Source organism: Canis lupus, chromosome 8, assembly GCF_011100685.1.
Source record: "Canis lupus familiaris isolate Mischka breed German Shepherd chromosome 8, alternate assembly UU_Cfam_GSD_1.0, whole genome shotgun sequence".
Lineage (NCBI taxonomy): Eukaryota > Metazoa > Chordata > Mammalia > Carnivora > Canidae > Canis > Canis lupus.
In genome coordinates this window covers 4951524-4973147 of record NC_049229.1, presented here as the reverse complement: position 1 = coordinate 4973147, position 21624 = coordinate 4951524, and the positions used below count along the sequence as shown (strand labels likewise).

At 38.3% G+C, this 21624-nt stretch overlaps 1 protein-coding gene across 10 annotated transcripts in view; it reads left to right on the top strand.

Moving 5' to 3' along the window:
• STXBP6 (syntaxin binding protein 6) overlaps nucleotides 1–21624 on the top strand; it is a 238859-nt gene that overhangs the window by 29006 nt on the left and 188229 nt on the right. The window contains exons 1-2 of one of the 10 annotated variants that reach the window (XM_038544360.1): nucleotides 16924–17151; nucleotides 20886–21006. The exons of 2 other annotated variants lie outside the window; for them this stretch is intronic. Coding sequence is in view for 4 of the 8 variants with exons in the window: in XM_038544358.1 (XP_038400286.1) it covers nucleotides 16888–17062 (175 nt within the window). In the remaining 4 variants the exon portion in view is untranslated. Of the gene's footprint in view, nucleotides 1–6293; nucleotides 6317–9729; nucleotides 9846–10498; nucleotides 10634–16853; nucleotides 17152–17215; nucleotides 17524–17713; nucleotides 17820–20885; nucleotides 21007–21624 lie in introns of those variants that run through there. 7 more of the 10 variants (XM_038544361.1, XM_038544362.1, XM_038544367.1 and 4 more) reach the window with 7 other exon arrangements.

Here is a 21624-nt window from a genome sequence, read left to right as displayed (position 1 = left end):
TCTCACCTAAATATCAAAGTTCTACCCATACTGGGGCAGCGATAGGACAGGGACCCCTCGCTTTATGCCCTCACAACTAGCCAAATAAATGATGATTATTTTCCAAGAATTCTAGTGAGTAAATTACATGCACTTCAGCTTGGGTACAAGTATGTAAAATCGGAGATACTACTTCATACTTAATGTCTAATTGACCACACCAGTGAATATGCCATTACTGGAGTATTTGTATTCCTAATAAATGTTTCACTGCTTACTCAGTACTGTACACTATACATCTGACAGCACTCACTTTCAATTTCTTTTATCTCCTTCATCTGCCAAACTCTTTTCTTCATTGTAAGATTTATACTTTTGCTTTTACCTCTCATACTAGTTCTCATGTTTTTAGAGCCAGAAGCATGAGTAAAACCCATTCTATTGCTCCTTTCTTACTCCTTGTACCCTAGAATGGATTGATTTGTTTGTTTAAGGTTTGTGTCTTCCTAGGTTTATTTTATTATTTCAGCAGTCTTTATCATGTCCTGTTAGTAAGCTCACCACTCAGGAATCCCCCTGATAGTACATACACACTAACATTTTCTTTTAAGTAAAAGATTGTCTGATGTGCAAGTAGTAATACTAGTTAGTGTTGCTTTCTCTAGAATGGTGTGAATTTTTCCCTTCGTTATTGGCATGGATTGCCTGAATGTCTTTTTTTCTCAAAGGAGCCATGAGAGATTTGGTATCATTGGAAACTCGATTCCCAATCCAGATTTTGGAAGGATCAGGAAGTCACTCCCTCCAATTCTGAGAATTGCCCAGGACCTCAGAAACAGTGAGATTCTTGAGGGTTCTAGGAGTTAGAACTCTGCTGCCACTCATGAATGGCACAAACTGAAGGATAATCTAATTCCATCTTTTTTTTTTTTTTTTCCTAGAGTAAAAGTTAATTTCTGTTCTGGGGAAAATCAAGATTTCATAGAGATTAGTTATTCAGTGATGAGTCTGAAAATTGTAAGTTTGTGAAGTCTTTGTTTTTTGGTAGAAAAAGGAGGAAGAGTAGAACAAAAGTCTGTTAGGTTACAGGAACAATAGTAGGTAGCATTTGTAGAGCATGTATGGGATAGGTACCAGGCTAAACATTTTCCATTTTTCATCTCAAATATTACAACAGCCCTAAGATACTCCCACTCCCATCTTTATTTTGTAGGTGAGAAACCCCCTGATGCACAGAGAGGCTAAACAGTTTGTTCAAGGTCACACAGCTAATAAATGGCAGATGGTGATTTTTAACCTTGGCAAAGTAGTCCAAAGCTAACACTCTTCGCTACAAGGTTACACTGTCCTACATTGAGTCATTTTGGCTTTCACTTTGAGCATAGCCTCCCACAATATATATAAAGTACAGGAGAAGTGGCAGTTTCAGTTTTTTCTCTTGTTGTTTATTCAATAGCAAGGTTAAAAAAAAAAAGGCAGTATGCAGTCTAAGTCAAGTTTAATTAGACCCATGTGGAAACATAATTATACATGCCAGATTTCCAACATTTTTCTTTTTTCATGTTCAATTTTTAATAATCACTGGCACACATATCCTTCCACTTATTTGTAAGTGAAATAACTGAAGCTAGCATAGGGTTCTAAGCTGTCATCTACTTGAAGAATCTTTACCTGGTTGGACCATTTTCTCTAGAAAAGAAGAAGATCCTTTTTTTGTTTGTTTGTTTTTGGGACACATCTTTGGAGAAAATGGCGTTAACAGGTATAGCGTCTTGGCATTAAACCAAACTGGTAGAAGGGCACAGATCAGGATGGTGGGCAGAGCATCTGGACAGAGCCCCTTCATTGGGTCCCAGACAGACATCCCTGTTTCCCCACCCTCCTGCAGTTGAGGTTTTAGAACAAACTTAAGAGATCTCCTTGAACTGGGTTTTCCACTAGTGATTTTTTAAAAATACCAGTCCTCTTTTATTTTGTGCAGGAAAAAAATAATGAAGAATCTCTCTCTCTCTCCCCCATATATAAAAAGGATATTCTTCTATTACTTTCGAATTTAATTTAAAAATTCTTCAGTGATCATTTTCAAAATTTCCTTCGTTATTATAATATTCTTTTTTACCCAAGCCACAGAAATATAACAAATAAAATACTGTTCTTTATAAATAGCTTTCTAGACAGCTTGATATTCTAAATGATTTTAAAAATAAAGTTTATTAGGTTTCCTCCTACATTTAAAATAACTACAGATAATTAGGAAAATTCAGAGTAGAAACAAAGAAAAGCAAACTCCCATAGTTCCTATACTCATGAGAAAAAACAAACCTTACTGTTTTCATATATTTCCTTTTTCTGTGAAGAGTTCTTATACCTTTTTCTCTGTCGAGTATTTTTTGTAGTTCTTGGTTATGATCATATAGAAAATACAATTTTGGTTTCTGCTTGTTGGAAAGATGTCTTGTTCAGAGACGACTCAGGACTTCTTTGCTGACTCTGCACTGTCCCATCAGCTTTGCAGATCTTGGGTGTGCTTCCTGAATGTGTACCTAGTGCTTCATGCTACTGGGTACAGGGAGGCAGAGTGCCCAGGTCCTGCCTATGGGCATCCCATGGAATTGCTAGGGAAAAAAAACATTTTCGTGGCGACTTTAGTTTTGTTTTTTGGGGTATGGAAAATTTAAAACGTACACAGAAATAGAAAGAATATTATAATGGACCCCATATGCCTTTCTCCTAGCATCAGTAGTGATCAGTATGTGGTCTTGGTTCACGTAGACCCCAGCCTCCAATCCTGGACTCTGGATTATTTTGAAGCAAACCCCTGACATTCTATTATTTCATAGTAAGTATTTCTGTATATATCTCTGAAAGTAAAGCCTTTTGTTCTTTTTTTTTTAAGATTTTTATTTGAGTTAGAGCGAGAGAGAAAAAGAGAGCACAAGCTGGGGGAAGGGGCAGAGGGAGAAAGAGGAGCAGACTCCCTGCTGAGCAGGGAACCCAATGCAGGACTCATCCCAGGAACATGAACTGACTGAGCCACCCAGGCTCCCCTCTTTTTTTTCTTTTAATACTATAGTATCATCATACTTTAAGAACTCTGATATAATTGAATATTAATATCTAGTCAGTATTCAAATTTATCTGTTTTCATTGTTATTTTTCTTTTCAATTTGTTTGTATCAGGATTCAAATAAGGGCCATACATTATAGTTGATTGACATGCCTCTTTAGTCCCTTTTAATCCATAGGCTTACCTTCCACTCTTTCCTCACAATTTATTTTTTGCCAAACCAGACCATTTATTTTGGCAAGTTTACCATAGTTTGTATTTTGCTGATTATATCCCACAGAGTTAATGTTAAATATTTCTCAGTTTAACATAGTCCTCTAGACACCGTATTTCTTGTGAACTGGTAGATATATCTAGAGGCTGTATCAAATTCTGTTTCCGTATTTTGTCAAGAATATTGTAATGAAAAAAAAAAGAATATTGTAATGAGTGTGTTGTATACTCCCATCAGGAGGCACTTAAATTAACATCAGAGTTGTGTGTGTGTGTGTGTGTGTGTGTGTATGTGTGTGTGTGAGAGAGAGAGAGAGAGAGAGAGAGGTTTTGATATGTCAGTCAATTGCAATTGTTTCTGCCTAAATCCTTCAGTTCATTAAGGGTTTCAAAGTCTTATTTCATTTCAATCATTTCTTCATTTATCACCTAGGATACTTCTATAAAGAGAAACTCCTGCTAGTCAGCTCTTTGGTTTTCCCGAGGTACATTTGGCTCCATTGACCAGCAGAAGGAGTAATATTTTCCAGAAGTACCCATCGATAGAGACAGAGATTGGGGTCAGAGAGGAAAGGAGAAGTGATTCCTTAAGAATTCATGAACTAAAAGATACCAATGTTTCAATCCATTGCATTTATTCTTCCTGATACTAAAATTGTCTCATCTTTGGCCAGTGGGAGCCCCTTTGTATTGGCTTCTGATTTTTTTTTTATATGTTTCAGCTTTGATAGCTTCCCAACTTTATCTATGTCAAGATATTTTAGGCTAGCAGTTCTCAAAGTGTGACCTGAGGCTACTGAGGGTTCCTGAGACCCTATTAAGGGGTCCTTGAGGCCAAAACAGTTTTCATAATAGAACTAAGATACTATTTACCTCTTTCAATCTCATTTTCTCACAATCGTATGGTAGAATTTCTAGAGACCACATGTTCCTACATGGCAATATGTGTGTGTTATTTTGTGTTTTCTAGAATTTTCTAAGATAAGCTCTTTGGAGTCCAATAATTTCTTTTTTCATTTATTTGAGAGAGAGCACATGAGCAGGAGGAGGGGCAGGGAAAGGGAGAGGGACTCCTCACAACAGACTCCTGAGCACAGAGCCCAACTCTGGGGCGCTATCCTAAGACCCTGAAATTGCAACATGAGCCGAAATCAAGAGTCAGCTGCCCAACTGACTAGAGTCCACCGCCCCCTGGAATCTTCAACAATTTTAAGAATATAAAGGGGTCCTAAGACCAGAACACTTGAGAACTGCTATTCTAGGATTATGTTTTACATTTCTTACCACATACGTGGAATAACTGGTGACCCTATAAATTAGCTTCCCTTTTATTTTCAGCTTTATTTTTAAGTGGCCTGCTTCATGTCTCACAACTAATAAATATCAAAACCAGAATTGAATCTAGGTGTTTGTGCAGTATTTCCCCCTGATACAATAGACTTACTCCTGTCAAAAATTTATGATTAATTAAAGCGTAGAAGCTGCAATCACTGCCTGCTATGCTAGACATGTACATTTTAGGGGCCACCAAGTAAAATTAGCAGTTCTTTTCCCCAAATGGAATGGCCCTTTGCAAGGGAACAACAGATGTAGAGGCAGGATGAGTGGTTGCTATAGCTCCATGGTATAAGAAAAACAATGCACTGAATATGTTGTTTTTCTGGTCACAGTAGGAAATTCAAGACGCAGCAGTAACTCATTAGAGTGTTAACTTTGGAAGATTTCAGCCATCCGGAGAAAAGCCTGCATGGCGTGTGGAATTCAGTAGCTCATGTATTTCTTACTTATTTCTGAACCCAAGACCCCAATGACTGCTTGACCAGGTAGCCTAGAAATGTTGTGTGTTTTTTTTTTTTTTTTCAGCTTGTAGTTAGTTGAACCAAATTCTGCAAGAAAGCATCCTGCAGTTTTCAAGGCTGAATGACAGTGCCTTAAGCCTGGGATTCTCATTTTCCCCTCACTGAATAGTATACAAATATCTAAAAGATGGCTACTTAAAACCACTGGATTTCACGGTTCTCCATCCTCAGGGGAATCTTTATTTTGTTTCACCCTGTTGGACTGAACTTGGTAATTAGTCTTTTGTTTACCATTGCCAATAACTGCAGCTTCTCCCTGGTAATGAACAACATTAACTCATTTCCCAGGCATAGGGAAGAATTTCCATCATAAGAAAAGGATCTGTGCTTTTAGACCTGAAAAAGCTTTCAGCTGGCCTTGGCTTTCTGTCGTTAGCAGCTTTGCATAATGGACTTGAGTATTTACACATGTAAGAGGTGCCTGACAGCCTCAGGTGCCATTTGGAAAAGTGTCATCATATAGGAAGCTTGGATCGGAGCCCACATCACCATTCAGGTGCTTCATAATTACTTTGTGGCTCAGAGTGGGAATGAGGCAAAGAATAGGTGAAGGGTTTCAGTGCTCTTAGAAAAATATAGATTGCTTTTTTGGAGTAGATGTTAAATACTAAGTAAGTTTTTGTGTTTTTGAGAAAATTCGTTTTTTACTGGAGCATTGTTTGTTTTCTCAACCTTAAAAGTATCATAGTGAAATGACTTATATGTCTGCTTTAGGTGACCTGTTGCATTTAGATTTAGGTATCTGGACAGTCAGATGCCTGGGCTTTTCTAGCAAGTCATCTTATTGACTTGGCTGAAGATAGTTTTAGAATACATGGAAGTCAGTATGAGGTGGAAAGGTTGTCTTGCATGGCGATGGCACTACAATCGGTCATGTCAGAATTTTATTCTTTTGTATTTGTCAAATACAAAAGGAATTCTTTTTTTCTCTTAGTGCATGTTAAGTTCATTAGACAGACTGATCTTCATGTGGAAAGAATGCAGTGTATAATGATGCGGGCCTTGAACTTATGGCTGGGGAATGTCAGGAACTTGGGGTTCTGGTGTCACTGAGGAAAATGACCCCGCCTCTGTGTGCCTTGGTTTCCTGTTTCGAAAGTTCTGCTGTTCATAAGTGCCATGAAGTACTAGGAGGAAAGGTACTTTGTGTGTGGGGTTTTCCATAAAGCGCAGACCTAACGAAAAGGCTGGGTTAAAGGTAAGTGAATGCTTGATAAAAACACGTTTTACCTATATGTGAACTATTTATTAGTTTATGTCTCATTTATTCACTTAGGTATGAAGTAGCCCCAGGCAATTTGAATTGTGATTTAAAATTTAGGTTTTGGGATCCCTGGGTGGCGCAGCGGTTTGGCGCCTGCCTTTGGCCCAGGGCGTGATCCTGGAGACCCAGGATCGAATCCCATGTCGGGCTCCCGGTGCATGGAGCCTGCTTCTCCCTCTGCCTGTGTCTCTGCCCCTCTCTCTCTCTCTCTCTGTGTGACTATCATAAATAAATTTAAAAAAAAAAAAAAAAAAAAAAAAAAAAAAAAAAAAAAAAAAAATAAAATTTAGGTTTTGTCCTTTTAATTCCCTTCTTTCTCTTCAGGGGCAAAGAATATAAAGGCTTGGGAAGTAGAAATTGAATTGATTTTAATTGCCTGAACAGGTTTAATAGAAGAAAAGTTTTATTGAAGTGAAAACGAAGGCTGGATTATTTTTTGTTCTTCTTCCGTATCTAATAATAGGCAACTTTGGAGTAGTCCATAAATCTCTTAGAAGTCTAAGGGAGGGTATCCATCACAAAGTAAGCCGTGACTTAACAACTCTTTGTGACAATTGCCTTGGATAAAAATCTCTATGGTGAGAACTCACAATTCCAGGAATACATTTGGAGGTGGAATCAATTATACAGATGATTCCCAAAGGATGTGAGGCTATTTCAGAATATCTTAGAAACTGAAGACCTCCCGGCTTTGCCAAATCTCAGGGAGCCATTGCTGGGAGCGGTTGTGTTTTGTACCTTTCAGGTATTTTAGGATTAATTCACAGCTGAAATTAGGCTGATGTGCAGATTAGGAATAGTCTGTCAGAATAGCATTTCTCTTTGGAGAGTGCCACTCTTTCTGGAAAAGATAAATAACAGCATTGCAGTGATTCGCAGCTGAAACAGTAGCACTCACTGTTGCTGAATTTAGGACTAGGTCATGTACAGATTTCTGGTATTTTACTTTGGTTCTAAATGCAAGGGTTTTCTTTTGCGTGCGATGTCATTTTGCTCAGAGAGCCTACATATGGGTGCTTTGGAGCCCAGTAACAAACCAGTGGGTGTAGAAAACATGCACTGCTTAGCTCAGGGTCAGAGCCAAGTAGGAGTGAATTCTCAAAGAGCGAGGTGACACTGTGGCCGTGCCCCGCCTCAGTTGGTAGAAGTGGACTTGTTGGGTTTCTGCTTCACTTAGGGAGGAGAGCTTTTCTCTGCATTTGATTACGTTACATGATACAGTGGAACCTTGACATTGGGAACTTAGGCCTGGGAAAGAAATGTGTTTTGATGATTTATGATACAGTTTTGTGTAATTTGTATGATTTGAGAGGCAAGTAGGAAAATGGAAAAGCAAAGAACCCACATGATCTGCAAATGAGATTACGAGAAAAACATTTCTAGGAAATCAAATAAGGTCCAAAGATGTATGTTTAAGTTTTAGAACTTCAAGTATTAAAACCTAGAGATCAAGAATTCTCTACTTACCAAACAACTTTGAAATTTTATTTTTTCTGCCTCCTTAACTTGATATGTTGTAAAATTTTATAGTTGTGTGAAATTATTCTCAAGTCAAAACAAGTTAACTAGAAATCATCTTAGCTGTCATCCAGCCCATCCTTTGTCCTACTTTGTATGTCATCCCAGTCCTACTGCTGAGTCCAGTAACTTGCCATGAAAGTTGTTAGTCTCAGAATTTTCTATGCCCAGCACTGGCTTCAATGCATAGTACATGCTGGCTGGCTTGTGGGCTGACGGGGGTAGTACTTACTAAAAATAAACAGACCAAAAAACCTTGAAGCAAACCTTTTGGCCAGGGTACATTTGGAGAAAGTCTTCATGCAAAGGGTGAAAAGTGTAGTGGAAAGTGTTAGAACAGCTCTTCTTTTGAGGATTTAAAAACTTTCCCATTCTTCTATGAGTTGTTAAATCCTAATGTTTACTATTCTAAAAACTTCTGATGTAAAATGTTCTGTATATATAAAAACTTTTGATGCGTTAAATATCTTTTGTTATACATTCTCAAGGCTGGGAATATCTTTTACCATTACTTTAAGAGTATTATTTAATTACTCTGAGAGTCAACAGAAGAATGAATGAGTAGGATCATTATTGCCATTTAGAGACTGTTCTCCGTATGGCAAAAGTTAAATAAAACATGGATTTTAAAATTCCATCAAGCAGTAGCTTAGCAAATTAATAAGATTTCAGTGATTTCTTTTGGCTTTCCATTTACTTGTATCAGTGTCCTTCAACAGAATTTTAAAGACTTCTTTATATTAATTACATATCATGTGTATTAATATATGTAATATGTAGTCATATACTATATAATTATAGTATAAAAAAGTGGCTTGTGAGATCTCTTTTTGAGATACTCTGTTTCAAAAGCATAATATATGTTATTTCATTTTTGTTACTGAGGAATAATTAACATCTCACATATTAATTTCAGGTGTACAACATAATGCTTTGATATTTTTTGTATATTACAAAATGATCACCACAGTAAATCTAGTTGACATTCATCACCATATGTAGTTATGAAATTTTTTTTCTTATGATGAGAACTTTTAAGATATACCTTTTTGGCAACTTTCAAATAATACAGTATTATTAACTATAGTCACCATGTTATACATGACATCTCTGTGACTAATTTTTGTAACTGGAAGTTGTACCCTTTGACCCTGTTCACTCATTTTACTCACCCTCCCCCATCCTCAGTCCCAGCAAGCATCAGTTTGCTCTCTGTATCTATGAGCTTGGGTTTTTTGTTTGCTTGTTTTTTTAGATTGCACATGTAAGTGAGATCATAGGGTATTTGTCGTTATTCTACTTGTTTTTCATAGCCTAATACCCTTAGGGTCCATTCATGTTGTCACAAATGGCAAGATTTCTTTCTTTTTAGGGTGTACTAATAGACCATTATATACATATACCACATTTTCTTTATTTCTTTATGCATTTAACCATTGAAGGACACTTAGGTTGTTGTTTCCATATTTTGGGCTTTTGCAAATAATTTTGGCTATTGTAAATGGGGGGCGGAGGTTTACAGATATCTTTTTGAGTTAGTGTTTTCATTTTCTTCAGATAAATACCCAGGAGTGGAATTGCTGAGTCATATGGTAGTTCTCTTTTTAATTTTTTGAGCAACTCTAATATTGTTTTCCATAACAATCAGTGATTTCTTAACAACCTAAAGTAATTTATCAGAAAGTTGAGAACTTTAACTTGAACATTTTTTTTTTCTTTTCAAATGAATTGTGGCTATTTCCCATGGGTAGAGCTGGGTCTAGGATCTGATCATTTTGTTCACATGGTGCTCAGGCAAATTTGTTTCTGAAACAGAAGGAATTTCCCATCCCCCTGTCTGGCTTCATGCCTTGGGTGCTAGTGGTGGCTCCATGTGCAAGACTCTGGAGTGGAGAGGGAGCCAAGCCTGCGGATGTGCTTCTTGTTTGGTGAATGGCTGCTAAGGGTGAGTCCAATCCTGAAGATTCCTTTCTTTATTTGGGAACTTAAGATGGCATGACTATTACTTGAGTTTCTGGAAACCCTGCTCTATGACATAAAAAATGGTTTGCCATGAGACTTCTTTTTGAGATGTCCTCACTGTTTAAAAGGTATGTGAATATTCTGAAGCACTGGAGGGATAATTTATTTTATAGCTAAAATCTTCATATTTAGAGGAAAGAATATCCAAATATCCTTTTTATTTCATCCATTTCCTCCATAGACGTCTACTGAGCACTTCTAATGTAGCAGGCGATGTTTGGGATGCTGGACAACATACCCTCATAGAGCTTCCAGTGGAGGAGACAGGCACATGAATAAGCTAAACATGTCAGATGGTGATATGAGCTGTGAAGGAAATCAAAACTGGGATAGGAGTTAAGAAGAGTACTAAGGGATGAGGGACTCATGTGAAGACCGAGAGTCTTGTGCTACTTATAGTGACTTGTTGGACCAGGAATGAATAGCCTATTTCACAGGCTATTCACAGGCATGAAATAGCACAGTTCTTCATGCATTATGGCTGATAGTGCTGTCACAATCACTGCTGGCATTGTCACTGTCACAGCCAAAGTGCATTTACCCACACCTGTTAGCAAGGGTGTGTATGGAATAAGTCGGACAGCTGAGTGTCCTTAGGTGAACACATGTGGAGGACTTATTAATGACACATGAAAACAGAAGATGACTGTATTCATTCAGCAAATGTTTACGGAATGATTGTATATGCAAAGCATTGTGGAGGACAACAAGGTAAATCACATACACCTTTCCAGAAGAGCACATAATCTAGTGTTTTTGTGTGTGGTAGGTCATTTGCATGTCGGAGATTGAACATTTGAAGTGAATGATGCAAGGTCCACAATGTGCTGGTTTGTCACTTTGCCGAGATGTGGTTTTTAATCCAGTCTTCTGGGAGGCGGGTGTGCTGTACTAACCTGGGAGTGCGGTCAGCCAAGTACACAGTGTCTACATTCCAGCAGAGTGTGGTTTCTATGCAGCGATTAATATGGAAAATGCCTTTGAAGTGAAATATGCTTTTTTTGTGAAGGATTGCAAGAAGGCAGCCGGTTTCAGGTGCTGGTGATGGAAGTGCCGAGTATGACATGATGCTTCTCAGCTAGAAAATGGAATTGGTGAGCATCTCAAGGAAATACTCAGCATTTTCCAGCCTTTTTATGAGAATTTGTATACCATACTAGCTTTTGTCAGCTTGGACGTGAACCCAGTTAGGAGCGCACTGTTTGAGTGAATCCTGATAAGGGCCCTCCCTCATGGACATATGGACACAGGAGAACTTATCTCCTTTATCTGGAGGTGACTGTCTTGGAGGAAGCTAAGCAAAGCTTATTTAGGAGCTGCTTCTTTAGGCCTTAATACCAGATTTTTCCCTTTCCTTCAGAAATGAAGGGTCAGTCATCTTTGTGGGAATGTCCCAGGCATTTATTATATAGATGGGATCAAAAGTTTACTGTGTAAAAATAGTTTACTGCTATATAGAAACTATACATATATATATAATGCTATATAGAAACATTTAGTACTACATAGAAATATACTACATATGGTATATATATCATACATTTATGTATGATACTGTATATTATCATGATAATATATGTAATATACATATGATAATATATACTATATATGATAATATGTATAGTATATGTATAAATACTATATTATATACTTGATACATACTTAATATGTGTATATAATATACCATACCATATATATATAAATATCGTATATATATCAAGGGCAAGCTTAGAAGAGGAAGGAAAAGCTGCAGAATACAGTGGCAGAGGCTGTTGGCTACCCACCAAGATCCATGATTTCTTCTTCCTGCGTCCACAGCAAGAATACACCTTCCAGCCTCCCTTGTGCTTGGACGCAGCCAGTGACTAAGTTCTAGCTGACAGCATGACCGTGATGAAAATGGCAGAGCCTGTCAGACTCAATCCCTGTCTCAGCGTGAAGAAGACAGACACCTCAGCCTTTCCCCACCGTGGGAGTGAGGCACCAAGTCCTGAGGTGTTTGAGCCATTATATGTTTTGGGGTCTATTTGAGCAGTGAGTAGGTTTCCCTAACTAACACCAGCGCTACATGTGGGGAATGGGAGAAGCAAAGACTATAGTGTCAGCACCTTAGTCTTCCCTGGGGATACTGGGCCCAGTTGTTCCCATCTAAATGGCTGAGTCCACACTCTTGGGTCATGATGGCTATTTTGCTTGTAGATTCCTGCTGTGTGTTTATTACTGCATCCACATCATGGCTTACAGATATCTGTGCCCGTTGGCTGTATCCCCAAGAGCTGAGGGCAGAGTTCAGGGAGTGCTAGCTGACCCCTGATTTTTCTTCCTTTCTTCTCAGATATGTTAGCACCTGCCTTGTGCGAGGGGCTACCAGGAATACCTAGAAATGAAGGAAACATGAACTGTAACCTCAAAGAGCTAACCACTCTAGTTGGCCAGATTGTTTCAAATGGGACTGTCAGCTGGAAGTAACAAAAATCCCAAGTCAAATTGCTTTAACGATAAGCATTTTTTTTCAAGAGCTGAGACATGCATAGGCTTTTGGTGCTGTTTCTCTGTGATTTTTAATCCAGTAGGATTTACCCCTGAAGTTTATTTTAGGTAATCAGCACAGAAGTCCAGTATGCAGTTCTGCCTAGTATCGCCTTCCCTCTCCTTGTGTCTATAATTTAATGTGGAACATTTAGCAGGTGGGGCCGATTGTCCAGAGCAAGTTGATCTGGTACCTTTTCCCCCTGGAATTCCGTTGAGCCGGGCCCACAGTGGGAGAGTCATCAAAGTAGTTACTTTACTGAGTATTGTGAATGGTAGGTAGTGAGGTGCAGGGAATTAGTGTGTAACCCCAGAAAATCCTGTTTGACTATATTTTAGTTTTTAGCAGATTGCATGCCTCACTTGATTTGGCCTACCACTGTGTTTCAAGTTGGAATTTGAAGATCAGCTGTGTTCTTCTTTAGCTCATTATCAATCTCTTCAGTTTGTTCTGTTATTTCCTTTGTCCTTGTTACTGCTGGCCTGTTCTTGTTACCATCTTCTGAAATCATATGCTCCTTGAAGGTAGGCACCACACTTCATTTATCTTTGTATTCTTTTCCCAAGTCCGTTACCTGAGAGCATAGTGCAGTGCATTATATATTATGTATGTCTCAATAAATGTTTGATGAATTGATTACTTAAATTTCTTATGCTAGAAGAGCTACTAAAGCCAGTTGCATGTTTGGTGAAAAGCTGTTTCATGGCTAACATCACTTCCTGCTGCCATCGTGTTGCTGTCAATTCTTGTCATGTTCTAGCTTATTTAATTCTGTGACACTGGCCCGGCCTTAGCCAGTAACAGGAATCCCCCAGCATGAGGTTGAAGAAGGGAAGATTTTGGCATAGTGAATGGTTGCTGTGTGACTTATAGTAGGGTGTGTCTTGACCTCAAGTACCAAAAAGTACTTGTAGGGCTTATGTCTGGTGGATGATACTGAGCCACATTCCTATGATTTCTTGGCAACAGAGTCATCTCATGTGATATGTACTGTATTGCTCAATTTAATAAAAGAACAACAGGTTACTCTTTTTCTGCCTTGTAGCTAGGTTTGTATCTTAGGTCTTATTTGATGCACTGAGAGTTCTGGAAAAATCTTTGAAAAGAGACTCATATACATCCATAATTAGGCTTATTTCTCCTAATAAAATTACAGCTGAAATCCTTCCCTTGAGGATTTGTTATATTCCATCATAAAAGCACATGGTAATAGTGGTAACAGAACAGAAAGGTGACTTAACACAATTTAAGACACTGAAGGCAAAAAAAAAAAAAAAAAAAAGACACTGAAGGCTTTGAAAGAAGATATTTTATAGGAAGAGTGCTCCACTCTTTTTTGTGATTATGGGCATATCATTTCCTTTGAGCAACAGCGGGATTATATCAGTGTTTTCCTCCATTTTTAGAGTTAACAACTAGTCTTTCCTTCCCTGACATCTGAGAGGTGACTTTGAAAGAAGCTGGCCAGAACTTTTCTCTGATCTTGCCCTTCTCACTTCTTTTGTCAGTTTATGAATCTTTTGCCAAAAGTCATTGCAATAGAAGATCATCTTCACATCTTTGATTGGCCTTTACACATAAGAATCTATGATATGAACGTTTCAGTGCTGACTTACTTGTTACTTTACTTGGACTGCCTTTCTGAAGACAGGGGAACTGCTATTTCTTTAACAGAACTTAGAAAACTGGAAAAACTCAACTGTAGAGATTTCCTTCTTATACATTAACTTTAGAACATTTTTAAGTATTTATGTTGGAAATATGGAGCTGATTATCTTCTCCCAAAATAGTCTGTGATGATTAACAGTGAAGGAGTTAAATTTTTCTGCATTTCAATTCACTGGACTAAATTATATTATAGATATTATAGTGGCCTAAAAGTATTGGCCCAGTTTTATCTGCTTACAGGATATAGTTTTAGAGAATATCCTCACCAAGTATCAGTATTTGGGATTACAAGAAAAGCAACTAGTTTGTAATGTGAATAGTTTACTACTCTCAGTAAACTTGACTGGTGATGTAAGCCTACCTTTCGTAGTGGCTTAAATGCTATTGTTGCACATGGTAGCCTGGGAAAATAGCTAAGTGATTCTATGTGTACACTTTAGACCCAAGACCTAGCAAAAGATGCATTTTCAAATAAGGAATAATGATGAATAAGTTCAAGAAGACACTTTATTGTGAAAGATTAATACCTTCTACCTAGGGATCCCTGGGTGGCTTAGCAGATTAGCACCTGCCTTCGGCCCAGGGCATGATCCTGGTTCCAGGATCAAGTCCTGCATCAGGCTCCCTGCATGGAGCCTGCTTCTTCCTCTGCCTGTGTCTCTGCCTCTCTCTCTCTCTCTCTCTCTCTCTCTCTGTCTCTCTCATGAATAAATAAATAAAATCTTTAAAAAATATATACCTTCTGCCTATGTCATAATCACTGTGGTGGAAAAATAACATAAATCATTATTCTAATGGCCTACTTCCCTCACTTCCTGTCAACTGATGCAGCATGTCCCACATTAAACAAAAAATTACCAGGTATTCCAAAAGGCAAGAAAAAGCATAGTTTGGAGAAACAAAGTAACAAGCAAAAAAACCAGACTCTGATATAATAGGGATGTTAAAATTATCAGACAAGGAATTTAAAAGAACAATGTTAAGGGCTCTCATGGAAAAAGTGTAAAAGCTGCAAGAACAGATGGGCAATGTGAATAGAGAGATTCCAAGGATCAAAAGAAAATCCTGGAAATCAAAAACATAGTAATAGAAATGAAGGATACCTTTGATGGACTCATAAATAGACTTGACACTGCCAAAGAAGAAATCTGTGAACTTGAAGATTGATCAATTAAAACTTTCCAAACTGAAATGCAAAGAGAAAAAAATAATTAAAAAGACAAAACAGAACACATATTATAGCATATGTGTAGTTAGAATGCCAGAAAGAGAAGAGAGAAAGGAAAGGTAATACTTGAAGTAATGGTTGAAAACTTTGCAAAACTAGTGACAGACACCAAACCACAAATCTAGGAGGCTTAGAGATAGATACTGGAGTGTTTTTACCCTGGCACCAAATATATGATTTTTTTTTTCTGCTCAAATTCTCTAGTTCTCTGATACCAACTGGGTGTCCAGTAGTTAAAATTTAATTCTGACACCAGTTCCTGGAGTTAGCTTAGACCCCACAGGTTAAGGGCTCAGTCCCACAAGACTGTCCCCATTTCAGATGGCAGCTGCAAATAGGGTGCTCAGGCCACCCATATTTATACCCAGTCAACTATACATTTGGAGAGTCCCATGAGCCCCCCACCCCCAAATTGTATAATTTTCTGGAATAATTCACAGAACTCAGGAAAGAACTTTACTTACAATTACCAGTTTCTTATAGAGGATACAACTCAGGATCAGCAAAATGAAAGAGATGCACAGAGCAGGGTGTGCAGAATGTCCAGGGGCACCTACCATTAAGCTTCTTTTTTTTTTTTTTAAGATTTTATCTATTTATTCATGTGAGACCCAGAGAGAGAGAGAGAGAGAGAGGCAGAGACACAGGCAAAGGGAGAAGCAGGCTCCATGCAGGAGTCCGACATGGGACTCGATTCCGGGTCTCCAGGATCAGGCCCAGGGCCGAAGGTGGTGCTAAACCACCGAGCCACACAGGTTGCCCTACCATTAAGCTTCTATGCCCTTTCCAAGAGTGCCACCCTCCTAGCACATCTACTGCTCACCAATCTGGGAGTTTTCTAAATCCCATTGTTTAGGTGTTTTTATGGAGGTTTCATTACATAGGCATGATTGACTAAATCATTGGCCATCAGTGATTCAACTCAGTCTCTAACCTTTCTCATCCCTGGAGGTGAGGGGATGGAGGAGGGGAATCAGAAGAAGAAAGAACACCTTACCCTAGAGGAACAAGTAAAATAATAACAGTGGCTTGTTCATCAGAAACCATGCAGGCAAGAAGAGAATGGTGTGAAATCCTTAGTTTATTGAAAGAAAATAACTCTTTCATTATAACAACAGTATTATATTGAGTATCTGTGCTATCATCTGGGATATAAAAAAGACTAAAATAGGAATATTGCCCCAAAGGAGCTCATAAGTGGGCTAAGAAAGAAACTAATGGGATGTACAAGATATAATATTTAGTGAGTGAGAATAAAATGTAAGAATCCAAAGGGATTAGATAGGACTTGTGGGTGGAGTGTTCAAAGGAGGTGACATTTAAAAAACAATTTTTTTTATAGATTTATTTATTTATTTGAGAAAGAGGGTGGGAGGGGCAGGGAGAGGGAGAGAGAATCTCAAGCAGACTCCACACTAAGCATGGAACCCCAACGTGGCACTCGATCTCAGGATTGTGAGATCACAATGTAAGCCAAAACCAAGAGTCAGACACTCAACGCCACCTAGGTACCCAGAGGTGACAGTTTTAGATTACAGAATGCCTCCTTTCTCCAAGCCCTACTATTTCCCAACAGGACTCCAGTTTAGTAATAGCAGATTGTTGCTAAAAGCTTACAAGACAGTCTCCCAGGAGCAGTACCCAGGAGAGCCCGAAGCTGAGAGGAGAGATGAAAACAGTACACTAGAGGAATTTGAATCCTCTGGCACAGCTGGTACAGCTATAACAAATCGTAAACACAGCCCAACTCCTAGCAGAGAAAACACTGTCCTATGATTGGATCTCTGAAGATAGGTGATCCAGGTGTTAAGACAAACATACTAATATGTTAGCCTGTTTTAGAGACAAGTTGCAAATGTTTTCCTGTTTATTAATCTCTGGGGACATCACCATATAAGCCTGATATAATTTCTTTAGAGTTTGTAGAATATACTTATAATTTTTTTTTAAACATCCAGATGGGTTATGCCCTGGCAGTTTATGGTCTGTGATTTGGTAACTATCAGGGAAGGATGTGAAGCCAGTGGCAAAGGCTCTTTGTCTGCCTTGTAACAACAGACTACTTGAATGTGTATCTCTCTGCATCGGCTTTTGATGAGTAGGTTCTTCTCTCCGAAGACTTAAGTGATGAATGGGCTGTGTAGATGGAAGGAGACTTAAGGCCCCTGTCTTAAAGTAAGTTACTAGCAACACATGAGATGAATAAGGATTCCTACATAAAGGACATTCTGATTGTATGCTTTTAGGAGTTATTAACTATGAAAATAAGCTGCCTTTCATATGGTATATAACTTAAAGGGCTATGTGTTCACTGTAAGAATAAGGAACACGTATAACAGGCTGAAGCATGTTTTTGGTTTCTCCCATAGGCAGTAATATTTTTGCCAATTCTTGGAAGTGGCCAAAGATGAGCATCTTAACTCTTCAATATCGAAGACTGTCATTTCAAGAATCATTCTTTGAATTTTTAGGTGTGGTAACATAGTACTGGTGCAAAATGGTTTTCTACTTAAAAAAAACAACAAAAAAACAGACCATAAAAAGGCAACTCTTTGAGGTCAGGGCCTTGATCTTAGTAATATTTGCATCCTCAGTATCTGCCATGCCTGTGACAGATGTTTATTAAATTCAAATTGTTTGGTATAATTTTGTGAGTCCTGATAGTCCAGCGCAGCCAAGCTTTGTTTATTCGTAGAGTTCTATCAAGAGGTCATAGACTCTACTCAACTAGTAGTTATTCTTCCCCAACATCCAACTTGATTGAAGGAGCTTTTGTTTTTCCTCTTAGATTAACTGGAGCTGATATTTTTTTGTAGCTATCAAGGAGCAATTTTCCTTTTATTCCCAATATTCCTGCAATCTTTAGATCAACCACCAAAAAGCCCAATTAAGAGCTCACTTCTCATCTCCAACTCAAGCTTAAGAAGATATTATTTTGACATTATTGAGAGAAATTGATTTTTGCTTAAAAGAACCTCCCCCACTTCCTTGACAACTTTTTACATGATGATCAGCCCCATTAATAACCTACAAAATGCACATTTTAGTAACATGCCATTTTTCACTTAATCAATTGGCAAAGACTACTAAGACTGATAGCACTCAATAGTGCACAGGAAAAAGGTAATCTCATACACTCAGGGTGGAGGATTAATTACCATTAGTACAATACTGTGGAAGGGTATTGCACATACCTATCAAAATTCTAAATATGCATCGATTTCTAGCAACTCCTTCATAAGTATTTGCACTGATGCATAATGGATGTCTGTTGTATTTTTTTTTTTACCTTTGAAAAGTGGAAGAGTGTGAATATCCATCAATAGGACGGTGGTCAAATATGACACGCTTGTATAAAGAAATAGCATATTAAACATTTTTTCAGCCCAAAAAGAAGTTGTAGTACTTATAACATCTCAACATAATTTTTTTTTCTTTGTGTGAATTATATATTCATAGGAAGAAGTCTAGAATGTACAACATGCTATTATCTCCAAAGGGTGGGTTGATAGGAGCCTTTTATTTTCTACTCTGTACAGTTTTATGATGCTTTTGTAATTAAAAGAATTATAACTATTTAACAATATATGTGTAGTGCTTCTTAGGCATGGTACATTCCACTCTGGTTTGGGTATACAACGATACATGATAATGAGATTTGATACTGATCTCAAGGAGTTTATGGTCTAGTCAGTGAACACAGGAAAACAAATACATCCCATAGTATCTTGTGGGTCCTCTGATAGAAGCTGCAAAATGTTCAGTAGAATTAAGGGTTAGTTTGATTCGATGGGGAAGGAAGAATTGGGTAGAGAAGGGAGAAAGAAAGCAGCCATAGAGGGGGTTTGAGCCGAATCGTGAAAGATACGCGATTTGATCTGGAGTTTGAGAAGTGAGTAGATGGCAGAGGGAACAAGGGAGAGTAAAGGTGTGGATGATGGTGTCAGGTGGGCATATGGAAAGTACCAGAAGGTATACTGACTGCAGTAAGTGAGTACCTATAGAGGTCGGTGTCCTTATGGGAGAGAGGGTGAGGACCATGCACAGGGAGAAGAGGGGACAGGATTCTGGCCTGTGAGTCTGGAAGTTGCTCCTTCCTGCTTCTGCCCCGGGGATTCTGTGCAAGTTTAGATAAAGTCACTTCCCCTTTGTGGGCCTCAGTTTCCTAATCCATTCACGGAAAGTGTTGGACTAGATCAGTGACCTCCTGTGCTTGTTTTTACTTTTTCCTTTTTGTCTTTAGAAATAGAACCTTATAGTCGAAGAAATCCTACTTTATCTTAGGAGCAAATACAACAGACAAAAGTGGAGCTGTGAGCTGTTGTAGTTGGCAGGTGGAAGGTAATGATGAGGCTTCCACCTGTGCATCCTCAGAGGCTTCTCTGGGGGCTCAGGGAGAGTGCTAATAGGAAACCCTGGCCTAGCAGAAAAGGAGAGCCCTGTGTCACTCAGGACAGTGACTGTGTCACAAAGCTATTTTAAAGTCCCCTCTTCCTTCACCCTTAGATGTGTTTCCATCTTGGCCTAATGTCTTCCTGCCCCAGGTTCTGCCGCACATCCATGTTCTGCGTCATCTCTCATCACACCTATAGTGTTTCTCTCTCCTTCATGCCCATCTTCTTGCCATTCTTCCTCTCTCATAGCTCTGATTCCTTCTTGATTTTTTTTCAATTTTCTTTAATTTGTGTGAACAGGCTGGCCTTTTCCAGGACACCACAGAAATTACAATGGGTAACACTTACCAAGTGCCCATTGTGGATGCCATTCTAAACATTTTGAGTAAATTATCTCATTTCATCCTCATGACAGATGTTAATTGTGAGGCAGGTGTTAATATCAATATTATTTTATTATTTTTACATTTGTATAAAATATACACTTGTATATGTCTATATATATATTATATATATATATATATTATTTTATAGATGAGGAGACCAACACAGGCACAAAGAGGCAAATCATGTGAGAAGGTCAAAGAGAAAAAGTCATCAAAGCTGTGACTTTGAGCATAGGCAAGCTGGCTCCAAAGCACTGCCACTTAACCATGACCTGAACTTTTTTACTCTGACATTTTTAGCTGTTGGTTCTCAGGAAGGGTGTCCTCCAAGTCATTCAGGTATCTTTGTGCACTCTGGGGCTGTCTCTGCTCCCTTGCTCTCCATGTCCCCCTCCTTTCCTTTTTTGAAAAGAGAGAAGCAAGGAAGGCTTGTGTGATGCCAGGAATGAGACAGTTAAGATTTAGCTGAAACTCACAAGAGAAATGGCTTGGGGACTCTTGTTATAAATGGATTTCTGGGGATGTGACTGGAGAATCGAGGCTGAGAGATTGTGGGTAGAGCAAGCCCACTTAAGCCGATGTAGCCTATTTACCGAGGAACTTGGTGTGAGTTGGGAAAACAGAAAGGGGCAGGGGCAGGCATTTGCTCCATTGTCAAAATTAAGAGATAGAATATTGTTCCCATTTTTTTGTCATTACTTTTCTTCCCTGAAAATCTAAACCACTTTAGAGAATGATTTCTTCTTTTGTGTTGCAGTGCTATTTTAACCGAACCAGGGTAGTCTTAATATAATCACCTGGAAATAAAGACGGAGAAATCGGTGCCATCATTGATTTGTGCTAAGTATATTGTTGTTACCAAGAGATCAAGGAAAAAGGTAAATGATTAACGAAATTCAGGACTAAAACCTTTGAGCTGTAAAATGTTGCTACGTTTGCTCAGCAGAAACAAGTCAACTAACTGGCTGAGAAGCATCAAAAAACATTAACCTAGAAGCTTTTGGCCAATGTTTGACTTATTTCATCATAAATAAATTTCAAGTATAGGTTTTGAGAAGTAAAATTCACATGAATAGGTGATTGCTACCCATGAATTTATAAAACTGTAGGAAAACTTAGCCTTTCTCTATTTGGAGTGAGAGAAGAATGGGTTCCAAATATGGAAACACATGTCTAATTTATATAGTAAACCTACATAGAGATCAATATAAAGATTTTCACCTTATCAAAGCACTTTCTTTTCTACTTATTGTGTTCTGAAAATAATATTCAGATTTATAACATACTTGGTTTAAGCAGTTTCTAAAATCTGGTGTATGTGAGATTTTTGAAAGGAAAGCAATATAGTAAGTTTATTGGGATCTCAGTATACATTTTATTTCAGAACAGATGTTGGAAACAGGCTAGGCCTTCTAAAAGGAGAGAATATGAGCTGATAAATATCCAAGGAAGTTTAGGTGCTATATTTCTAAGTTTTATCTAGGTGGTTGGCTTAT